Source organism: Nilaparvata lugens, chromosome 3 (genome assembly GCF_014356525.2).
Source record: "Nilaparvata lugens isolate BPH chromosome 3, ASM1435652v1, whole genome shotgun sequence".
Lineage (NCBI taxonomy): Eukaryota > Metazoa > Arthropoda > Insecta > Hemiptera > Delphacidae > Nilaparvata > Nilaparvata lugens.
Window position 1 is genome coordinate 48,415,492 of NC_052506.1, and position 12,310 is coordinate 48,427,801.

At 33.6% G+C, this 12,310-nt stretch overlaps 1 protein-coding gene across 3 annotated transcripts in view; it reads right to left on the reverse strand.

The window, feature by feature from the left end:
* The window catches only part of LOC111043604 (coiled-coil domain-containing protein 25), a 33,735-nt gene that overhangs the window by 1,438 nt on the left and 19,987 nt on the right, over positions 1 to 12,310 (reverse strand). The window contains exons 4-6 of one of the 3 annotated variants that reach the window (XM_039423914.1): positions 8,857 to 9,036; positions 7,710 to 7,912; positions 2,606 to 3,019 (exon numbers count right to left, since the gene is read on the reverse strand). In XM_039423914.1, the coding sequence (XP_039279848.1) occupies positions 2,938 to 3,019; positions 7,710 to 7,912; positions 8,857 to 9,036 (465 nt within the window). In that variant the 3' untranslated portion in view covers positions 2,606 to 2,937. Of the gene's footprint in view, positions 1 to 2,605; positions 3,020 to 7,709; positions 7,913 to 8,856; positions 9,037 to 12,310 lie in introns of those variants that run through there. The other 2 variants (XM_039423915.1, XM_022328590.2) reach the window with 2 other exon arrangements.

A 12,310-nucleotide genomic window follows, 5' to 3' on the forward strand; every position in this document is an offset into this window, starting at 1 on the left:
TCTCTTTGAACACTATTTTGGCATTCTGTTTGCATTCATCCTGTAAACATGTCTGAACCAGCTGAGTCCCTGTACCTTTATAAAGCGTATGTACTATACTACGGCCTTTTATTATCGTTTCAAGTTCAGCATTAGTTCTCCTTCTTCAACAGGACCGTAGATTTTTCTAAGCACCTTTCGTTCGAATACACTTAGATTGTGATTGTCTTCCTTAGTCAAAGTCCACGATTCAGAACCATAGGACCACTACTGGTCTTATAATTAAGGGATTCATAAATCTTAAGCCTGGTGCTTCTTCTGATGATCCCGTTCTTTAGAAGCTTCATGTTGCTGTAGTATGCTCTATTACATGAAAAGATTCTTATCTAAATCTAACCACAGTCATTGTTACCAACTTAATTTTTGTTTTGGTGCACTAATCCTCCATTTAACCCACCAACTATTTTGTGTTGCCATGTTGCAAATCTGGAGTGCAGAAAAAATTTTTCCCGCACTAGAGCGGAAAAGTGAATCTTTGCGTTCTGTAATCAGTGCAGGAATCGGCACTTTTCAAGGTAACTGTAGGAAAAAGAATTTCAATGGCTACCCTACATTTATGATAAAATCCCAATCTAGAAATCCAAACAAGAATAATGTTCATCTAAATCATAATAAATAATCATCATTTACAAATTCCCATCATTTAATAAATAAATAATAGTTCTTTTCTATTGATATTATTATTTCAACTGCAAGAAATGAGAAAAGTAGCAAATATACATTGTAAAATTCGAATTTGAGGTTTGAACGGTAAATGATTACCGTTCGATATTCATATAAATAAAATAATAAAAAACATTACAATACTGCAATAAATATTCTCTGTTATCTATGCTATTTTTATAAATATTTTTCAGTTTACTTTCAACATTTTTCTCGTTAATTTGAGCAAAAGTCTAAATTTCTGAATCGTGTTTCAGTAATTTTTAGCTGGATGAAACAAACTTAGGTACGATTCTTCCCGCTAGGTCGCGCGCTTGTCGGTTCAGACATCTTGTTGTGTTCAGCCATCTTGCAGCTCGGTTCAGCCAACAAGCTATGGCGTGTATTTTGAATGTGAATTTTTTGTTCCATCTGTATTTTTTCTGATTGTTGAATGAATAAAAATGAGAACTTTGGCTGATAATTTTCAACTTCAATTGGATTATTAATTTTTAAATGAATTACGGTTGTTATTAATAACAACATCACACACACACAACATTTGATGGATTTCAGCCATCATTTTACCCATAATCATTCAATCAACCACTTCTCATATTCAATGGTAACTGTGGGAAAAATTCAATGTGAGATACGTGCGCAAAGTTCCTCTGCTGCACTCAAGAAGCCATTCTGCTCTTGCCTACGGCTCAGGTGTAAACGTTTCTTTCGGTGCAGCAAACTATCACTTTGCGCACTAGTTGCACAAATAACTATTTCTACAACAGCACATAAAAAAGAATTTACAAACTCAATTATCCTTGTAAAACAGCTTATTTCTGAGGAGAATCTACTTTTTTGCTCGCTAACCATCTGCACATGCGCAGTAGATTTTCTTTACACTCCTAATCATTTGCGCATGCGCAGAAGAGTTTCTTTACGCTCGCTAATCAGCTGATGATAAGCAGCCAAAAGTAGGTCAGATCTTAACCTAAAAAGTAGGTAATTGTACCGGTTCTGCACTCTGCAGCCATGATGGATATCAGTGGAGACGAATTATTATTAACTCTGCCAGATATAAGTTATTTAACAGGTTTGGGCAGTTTTAGAAAAATTTTGTATGTAATTCGCGCGTAATGCTTCTTTATCACTCTTGCAAAATTATCACGCTCCGCTTCGCGTTGCGTGATAACTGTTATGCGCGAGCGATAAATTAACGCATTATGCTCTTAATACATAAGTAGCTATTTTCTCCCTCAGGACTATTTTCTCTTCAAACTTTTTCTCACAGGGAGAAAAAGTTGTACTTTTCACTCTAGATATACAAATAACTATTGTTTAGTACTGGTGCTCATCATATTTTCTTTATTCAATTCAACACCCATATAACTTAAGTTTTTCACCCCCTCAAACAACCTATTATTGATCCTCAAACTCTGTGCAGTTTCCCTTTCAAAGACTAAAATCCAATCACCAACTGATTTTACGTTTCCCTAAAATCTGCTGAGGCGTTCATTTCCACATGCAGTTGAATCAATTTTACAAATCCAATATGAATGAAATTTTGACATCCGTCTACAAGGATGTACTGAACAATAGTAAATTCATCTCACAACAACAGCGCTATCGGGCGGTGGGGCTGAGTAGGCTACTTGTCAGACTGCCCTCGTTTACTTCCCGGGTCAAAGCCTGTTGATGAATACCTATACCAATACAAAGTAATCTCAGAGAATTTCGAATGACCACCAACTATCCACACATACATCCATTAGTATACAGTATCAGGTAGTGATATCCAACTAGAGCAGAACAAATCACATGCACTCTAAACTCTACAAATAAAGTCTATCAAGATGGTAGCAACACCTGAGAGCAACCTGTAATCGTTTTTAATCCAAAGGTTTCGAAAATGATTGTCGACAGATAACGATTCCAAATTACAATAATTTATTTACACCAACTTTTCCAAGAAAATGCATTGTTCGTTCAATTTCACATTCAAGTAGGAACTACAGCATACACTGTAGAACTGTAAGCTACTAACTCAAATGAAACCATTGGAAACAAAATGAAATATTTGCATTTTTAATATTGTAAACCTTGATTGGAATAAATTGTGAATAGAACGGTTATTTTCCATTTTCAAAATGAAAATGGCTTTTAAACAGAATATTCTTAACAAATAAACCCATTATTATCTAATGTAAATACAGTGCAACATAATTATGTACATATTAATCAGCTTCAATGGGGTTTTCACATAAAATCGTCAGAATCATAATCTTCATTTGTAGTGTTCGCAGTCATATTTTCACTCTTCATAAGTGTTGTATAGCTCCTGAAACATTATAATTAGAAATCAATAAAGGTTCAATAAGTTTGGATTAGACCTAAATATAATAAGCAGTGCTATAATAGTTACCGTATAAAATAAACAGAGTGTCCCACGAAAGGTGTAACAGCCTAAGGGTACAACCTCACTGAAAGCGGAGTGTGGCGTAGCGTTGAGGACCGTCATCAACAATATCATTTCAAGTAATGAGCTAAAACACACTGGAAGTGTCGACTCGCAGAGCAGAGTGGAGCCTGGCGTCAAACTTTGGAACAAGCTGGTTTGATTTTTGGAGCGTCTACAAGCGGAGCGTCAAAGCGTCAACGTGCGAGTGCCCTAATAATGTACATACTAGTGATTTACTCATGTACATAATAATGCACTTGTTCTACTACATTTTCCCACCCTAGTTCACTAGTATATTAATTTAATGTTTGCCCAAATTCCCCTGTAATTTGTATTATTTGATTATTCAAAAGAGAACATTTATCTATTGCACTTTTAAATCAAAAGTAAGGCTATTCTAATCCATTTCATTCATATTTCTATGAAATATGACCTTAGTGTTATTTACCTTAGTGATATGGTTATCTTTGTGTTATTTATTTATTTTTCTACAATGAAAATGGCACTTACGTAATAACATTGGTAGATAAAATAAGGTAGTCCTTGTGCTATTTTTCTTCCAAATTTATAGGTGACAAAGTCCAAGATAAGGTTAAGTGTACAATTTTTATAAAATTTTAGTCGAAAATAAACATGAAAACTATAAATTTAAAATTTATATGGGTTGAATTAATAAATTAATTAGAAATATTCCACTCAATTACCATTTGTAACGAATAATATTGGGTTATTTAAAAAAATAGAACCATTGAAGAAACACAAACTTTTAAACTTTATGATTAATTTTTAATTACAAGTCTTTCTTTATCAGATATTGGATTCCTCCAATTAGTGACTTATTTTTCCAAATCAGGCTTCACTCTCGTCAAAATATGAAAAAAGGTTAAAGTTGACATTCGCATGTTGTAGGCTACTCAAAAAATCGGGTTCATGCTTTCTTAACACATTAAACAGATGGTGATATTCAACAAATAGTCAACGATTCAAGTTAATTTCATTAACCCACTCTGTCCTGTAGTTTGTGTAAAATAAGTTGAGACTTGGCCCTCCATCCGAAGAAATTACAGGGTTGACAAATCGTGTAAAATTGCAACTTTCTCAAATTTCCAATTCAATGTCAGAATTGGAGGAAGAATACCATATCATCCCCGATATCCTAGTAGCACTTAAAAAGCTTCAGGGTTGAAGGATTAAAAGGAAATTTAACTTTTATGATAAAATTGGAAACATCGCGAAGATTTGTTTTTCTTTTGAATATCACTTCTCTTAGAATCATGGGGAGTCGTAATGCGAAATAATTTTATATCAAATTAACGGGGAGAATGTCTCCTTTCTATTAGTGTCTGGATAATTTTTATCCGATTTATAGTTATTTTTTAATTAATGATTATGTTCATCAATGTCGAGACATTTCGAGCAGAAAACATGTAATTTTCGACATGCTAGAAACTTTTTTGTTTCAAAAGATAAGTAGGTGGTGAAAGCGAGAAAGTTTCTCAGAAATAATTTAAATTATTTTTCCAATTGTCAAAATCAGTCGGAAGAATGTATTTTGGTCTCCAAGGAATTTTAAAGTTAGGAGATCGGCTGCATGGTATGCATTTTGTACCAAATTGTATGCTGAAAGATGGCAATTTACAAGATATTTGACTGAATTATTTCAAACGCAAGCAGCTGATTGTCTCTAGAAAGGGTATAATGAAACACCGCTTGGATTATTCGAGGCCAGGTTGTCATTTTCACTATTTATAATAATTTGGCTTGCAGTTGCTGAATTTTTCAATCGTTCTGTATTTTGAATTCGTTGATCCCAGCTATTGATAGCACATGGAGGCACACCATTCAGCCGCTATCCTTGACTTTGAAACTCCTGATAGGCCAAAATACGCTCTTCCGAGTACGTTTGACAATTGGAAGAATAATTTCAATTCTTTATGAGAAACTTTCTCGCTTTCACCACCTACTTACCTTTTGAAACAAAAAAGTTTCTAGCATGTCTAAAATTTCATGTTTTCTGCTCGAAATGTCTCGACATTGATGAACATAATCATTAATTAAAAAATAACTTTGAGTCGGATAAAAATTATCCAGACACTAATAGAAAGGAGACATTCTCCCCGTTAATTTGATATAAAATTATTACGCATTACGACGCCCCATGATTCTGAGAGAAGTGATATTCAAAAGAAAAACAAATCTTCGCGATGTTTCCAATTTTATCATAAAAATTAAATTTCCTTTTAATCCTTCAACCCTGAAGCTTTTTTAGTGCTACTAGAATATCGGGGATGATATTCTTCCTAAAATTCTAACGTTGAATTGGAAATTTGAGAAAGTTGCAATTTTACACGATTTGGCAACCCTGTAATTTTTTCGGATGGAGGGCCAAGTCACAACTTATTTTAAACAAACTATAGCAGGCTTAGCTAATATCCAATAATTTAAAGTAATTATTCTCACAAAGTAATGTCCTTGCAAACTAGACGCCATTTTCTAGGCCCTTGACGCTTGACGCTCAGACCTGTGTGTTAGACTCTTCCTGTGTGCATCATGAACGCTCTGACCACGCCACGCCAAGGGTACAACCACACTGGACGCTTCCAGTGTGCTTTAGCTCATTACTTAACATGATATCATTCACGGCGCTCCTCAACGCCACGCCACGCTCCACTCCGCTTTCAGTGTGTTGTACCCTAAGACAGATTCTACATGAAATTTGCAACAAAAAATGTTTTATTAAAATTAACAAGTTTATACACATTAGAAAGCTTATAAAATGGCAAAGTTTCTCCATTATTGAAAATAATTTCTTACCCTGAGAAAAAACTGAAATTTGGCTTTGAATTTGATGAATGTATTTTTTCAACTTTGAGGTTTTATTAAAAGTTCAAAAACGTCAAAGAACGAAACAAATTATATGAATCTTATTGGAAATTCCTCGATGTCTTTAAAATTCGATTTTGACAAATAGTTTTCTAGTTATTGACGATTTAATGATGGTAAGTATGTTAATTTCAAAAATATAGAAAAAGCTATAGGTATAGAAAATTAAGGTCTTAATTAAGTTTAATAAATAAATCAAATAATTTAAAATAATAAATTAATTTCTTAAAATATGAGAAAATTTTACTGGACATCTTAATGGTTTTGATAAGCATTAAGGTCTTTGGTCTTCTTCACTTGCACACTATTCTACAGTTAAAATAAACTTGAAAATATGCTATTATCCATAAATAGAATCAATCAGTCATTAGTCGTAACAACGACTTTTTACTACATCAGAGCATCAAGTAGAAATTTTGTAAACTACTTCTGTTGAATCCAATTTTCTGATATAGGCCTAAATAGGCTCTGTTTGAATTGGGTAACGTTAGATACTTAAGCGGTTTCTATTCCAAACCTAATATTTTCAGTTAAATCCAAGCATTAATTTTAGTCTGAATCCTTTTCGAAAAATTGCCCAACTGCAGTTCAGTATGTATTCAAGTGCAAAATGAGTGCCGGCTAATGATTCCTAGATGTAGGAGATCAAACATTTCTTCAATTGCTGATAGAGCCTAGTAAGTCAGAGATATAACAGCAATATGATTGATAGAAGATGGCATGCTAGAGAATTAGGATAGCTTCACACGCTTTCGGTTTCATTCGGTTCGGTTCGTTTTCGGTTCGTTACCGAAAATGAATGAGGCTTTCATACATGTCAGGGTTTTAATTCGTACGGTTCTAATTAGGTATTTTCTTCTCAAACACAGCTGTGTTTGGATTTTCACAGTTCATGCTGGTATATTTTAATATAACAGCTGGTGTTAAATTGTAAGATATTATTTCTTGAACAACAAAATTTTAAAGTTGATTAAAAATTGTGAATTATTTGAATAGTTTCTTTTTGATTATGTTAATTTTGGATGTTCAGAGAGATTATTTTTTTAAATCGAAAATTTGTTCCTTGTTTTGACACATGGTATATAAACTTCATCTCTCGTCTCCATTGATGAAATCATGTAATATTTTTTGTTGAAAAATAAAAAAAATGAAAATTCTCCCTTAGTTTTTATTTATATATTTCATATTTTTTAGCAAACTATTCATTGAGAAAAAAATTTTCCTGGGAACTAACAGAAAGATTATCTTTCAGGTTAAAATAAAAACAAAAAAGGCAAGCGTGTGTAAAAGACTTTGTTTTTCCTGTTTCCCCAGCAACGAATTCGAATATAATGAAACCTATTCGTGTCGAGGGGGCGTTCGGTGCTATGCGGTTGCTATTCGGTACCGAATTCAAACCGAATCATCGTTTCACACTTATCGGAATTTGCCGAAAACGAAACGAACCGAACCGAAAGTGTGTGAAAGTAGCCTCTCGATAGCAACGAATTGAAACCTGATGGAATTTATTAGAGTCAAGTGGGCGTTCGGTTCTATGCGGTTTCTATTCGGTACCGAATTCAAACCGAATTACCGTTTCACACTTATCGGAATTTGCCGAAAACGAACCGAAAACGAAACGAACCGAATGAGTGTGTAACTAGCCTTACTATAATAATAATTATTATAGTCAATTCTGAGACCTTACCTGAGTTCGGCTTCTTCTCTCTTTCGTTTGTCTTCTTCGACTTTTTTCTGCTTCAATTCCCTTTGAATTTTCTTCCTTTTCTCGGTTTCTTTTCTGTCTCTCTCTTCTCTTAGAGCTCGAAAGTCAGGGGTGGCCGAAGTTTTTGTTTTATTCAGTCTATTTATGATTGAAGATATTCTTTTTTCAACCCTTATTTTGTGAACCTGAAAAAATTATAGAAACCTTGATTGTTAATACTGAGCATTCAAAATGAATCATTCACTTAGAACTGATAGAAAATTCCAATAACTAATCAACAATAATTATTGATGCCATAAACTACCATCAATTATAACAATTACAATTATTCTTCTTTAATTTAATTGTAGTTATTACAATTATTATTATTTTAAAGTGAGATGATATATGATTTATATAACTCTCCCATACTTGAGGAAAGTTCCAAATCCAGATAAGCTTACAGTAGACTGAATATTGAAATTTGTTCTTTTAATAATATGTTATCGTGAGTCATCTTGAATCTATTCATGAGAATATCATGTGAAGAATATTGATGAATGCGAGATGTAAATATGACGCCATCAATGAGGTAGCAATTGGATGGAAGCCTGAGATAGAATGCAGATGGAAATTACTGAAACATTGCATTTATTCAAATGCTAATGAATTAATAATAATTATTATTAAACAAAAATCCAAAATAAATGCTGTAAATCATCCCGAAGACTACTGCTACTGCAATTATTGACAACAGGGTAATACCCTGTAACACCCTCGAAAATATGTGAATATTTTCTCAATTTTTTCTTAAATAATTCTCCATTGTCAAATTGAAGTTTTCGAAAAATAGTGAATCAATTTTAGCTGACTGTAAAGTGTACACAGTTGTTGGGGAAGTAGACAGAAAAAAGCAGGAACTATTTTAGATATATCAAATTCCTCTCTACTTTAGTATTCGAATATAAGAGATATACAGAATATAAGCCCTTTCTGTTTCAACAATTAAAAAAAATTATTTACATTCTCAAAAGCTTGATATTCGGCTTGATTTGGTCGAACAATGTCGACAATGTATGTTGATACAAATTCAAGCACTGCTGAAAGAATGCGGTGGTTTGATAGGTGACAATGACAGGAAAATACTTACGTCCTTTTCCACATGAAATAAAACTTGACCAGGTTCCATTCCTTCAGTTTTCTTGAGATTTGACCACATAGTGTACACTACATCCACATCATTCATTTTATTTCCAGAAATACTATTTGCCTTTACAAGCTGTGCAGCATCCGTCAATAGGTCCGATGGTATATCATCAATTGTCTGGCCCTGAAATAGAACATCTGGTTAGCGTCTTCATGTTCTTAACCTTCTTTCGCTCGCGCTGACGGCAGAATAGCGGCATTTTTAGGATTTTTGTAATATTTTATACAAGGTGCGGCAGTCAATCGGGCGATTTTGCAACAGCGCTTGTGTTCGTTTGGCTGGAGTGGGGAGAACGATGCTACGCCCATCGTGTAGAAAACTTTAAAGCATTTTAGTAGCAATGGAGCAGTGGACAGGAGCACAGCGTGCTTAGGCCGTAAAAGCATTTTATAAAAACGGGGACAGCTATGTGATCGCTCAGCGTGAATTTAGAAGAGAGTTCGAGATTCATCGTAATAATGCTGTTCCATCAGCCAATGCCATAAAGACCTGGTTCGTAACTTTGAGGAAACTGGTTCTACAGTGAAGAAGAGAGGTGGTAGTGCAAAAAAAGTGCGTACACCAGAGAATATAGCGGTAGTTAGAGTAATGAGCGATGTTAGCAGAAGACTTACTGACTGCATACATAGGAATGGTGGACATCTTACAGATGTTATTTTTCGAAAATAAAACTTTTCTTTTCTATTTTTTTAGTTTTTTGAGTTTGTAAACTAAATGCTACTATCTTTACTCTGTGTTTTTGTATGTTTCATGTCAATAAATCTAATCATTCACTCTTGATAACGCTTTTAAAATCGCCCGATTGACTGCCGCACCTTGTATCATGGCGACCAGAGTGTGATGTGAGCCCCAAGTATTCTTTCCCCAATATCCCTCGTACCTTTCCAGCCATTGTTTACTTGAGCATAAGACTGAATTATAACAAGTGAGCGGTCAATCTGCCGCTGGCGCGAGCGCTTATGAGTGCAGATTTCCACTTACAATTTCGCCATAATTTTTTACATTAATGTTCGTAAGCATAATTCATCCTGTCATAAATTGCAATAAATGCCTACAATCACATGAAGACATGGAAGTGGATTAGATTATGTATATACCTTTTACCATCATATTGATTCTTTTTTATTGATTAATACTATGAGTACATCATTAAAAAGAGAGGCAGGGAAAAAAGTAAGGTAACCTTGTGCTATTCCTCTCCCAAATTTAGATAAGGTTACACATAGTCCAAAATAGGCTAAGTCTTGTTCTGTTGTTGTTCATTCATCAAATGAATTTATATAAATTTGTGTGAAGTAACTAAAGTTTTTTATTTCAACCAATTTTTTATTCGACATAAAAAAGAAGTTTTCATAGTACCGTATTACAATAAATAAGCCGGTATTGCACTATGAACGCTACGTCATAAATCAATAATTCATAAAAATATATGTGATTTAAAAATCAAATTGTCAGTGTAATAGACTAAATATTATTAGTTGAACAATTTGTCGAACAGATATTTAATACAGAACTATTATAGTCTAATACTAACATAATCACTTTAAAGTGCTTGAGATACATTGGAAGGACTTCATTGATATTACACATCATATATATTATATTTATATTATGTTTTAATCTTGCGTTTTTATTACAGGGGTTTTTAGATCATTATAAACTGAATGATTTTTTGAAATCAGGGATTATAAGCCTCTAATAACTTATAGGCTAATATTTGTATTCAGTGGCGAAAGAAATGTCTTTAGTACACACTTTATTTTAATTTTTTAAAAAATAAGTGAAATATTTCTAGTTTTTAATCTATTTTTGTGGTTTATTTATTCCTTTTCTTAAGTCAACCTTCAAAATTTTCAAATAATCATTCCTGGACCGAAAATTAAGTGGCGAAGCAGTGGTTTGGCCAGAGCATTCGAATTGTAGCGCCAAATCCCTGACTACAGTTCTGCCTATAGTAGGCTTGTTTGCGCAAGCGCAGATCGTCCAGCTGTTTGGCTTGTCGAGAAAAAGCCAGTCATTCTAGTTCAGTCGTTCAGTCGTTCTTGTCAGCCTGTTGTCTTGTTGTGAAGACCGAGTTTGTATTTTGTTATGTAATTTCATCGGAAATTTCTTGTAAATGATTGTTTAAGTGTCGTGTGTGTGAATTTAATATAACAGCGTAAATAGTGTTGAATTGAATTAATTTGAATCGGATTTGAATTTATAAAGAATCAGTTTGAGCTTTGTTCAGAATACAATACAGAGCCTGCAAGTTGAACGTGAAAAAACAGCCTGGAAGCAAAAACCTGTCTTTTTCCCAGATTTCTTTCCTCCCTGAATCTGATCAAAACACCTAATAAAGGCTTCGAAGGGCAAGTAGACAAAATTGGATTAAATCTGGTGAGTTTTTGCTCTTTTTTATTGTTTATTAATGCAGAGTTTAACTGTACAATTAACCTGGCTCAAATTGAAGATTAAATTTTACCCATTGTTTGTATTTGATTATTTGAATAGTAAATTACAGTCCTCTAGTAGCTCTAGCCTGAGCTTTGTTCAGAACATCTCTGGTCCTCCGGGCCGGATGAATTTAAATTTGTAATTTGTTGATTAATTCACACACATTAGATTTAAGCAGTTTCGTCATTGTCCAGTGTTGGCATGTTGAGAATGGTCTGATCCATGCTCAACTTAGTTTGTTGTAGCCTTGTTCTAAGAGCAAGGTTTCTTGTCAATTTGTATTTGTCTGAAATTAAATTTATTTCAGTTAAAATTGTAATTTTCCTGAAACTAGGCTCATTGTGCTCTTTTTCAGGAATTTGTTTGTTTGTTGGGAATTTGTATTGTCCATTTTTTGTTATACATGTTAGTGAAGGTTAATCACAGCATGATTTTGTTTGTTCAATTCAACAAGTTATTGTTTGTTTGTGAGTTGTTGGAAGAACATTATCTAATCATATAGTTTTGTCTTCAGCAGTAACTTATCTTGTGAATTGATAATCAAAGTTTAACTTTCGTGATTCTTCCTTTCATCTAGTTTTGAACTCATTCTTGTTTTATTGTCTGTTGTTTTGTATTGTTGGGGCTGAATTGTTTTGTGTATGAGTTCAAGATGGAGGAAAAATTACAGAAACAAATCAGGGTGCATCGCGCTAAACTGGAACAATTGTATGCCAGATTGCAAAAAATTTATGACCTGTCTAAAAATGTCTCTGATCCAAAAGTAGCTGAGCAATTTTTATTGTTGTATCCTCGCGTGTCTCAGACCATTTCGGATTTTGAAAAGACAGAATTAGTGGTTAATGAGTTGGAACTTGAGTTGAATAAAGACTATGTTGTAGCATTCAACGACTCACATCTAGATCTGTTTCAGTATATTGAAGTAGCGGCTAACACTCTCAAACAGAGAGAGGCGACTGAT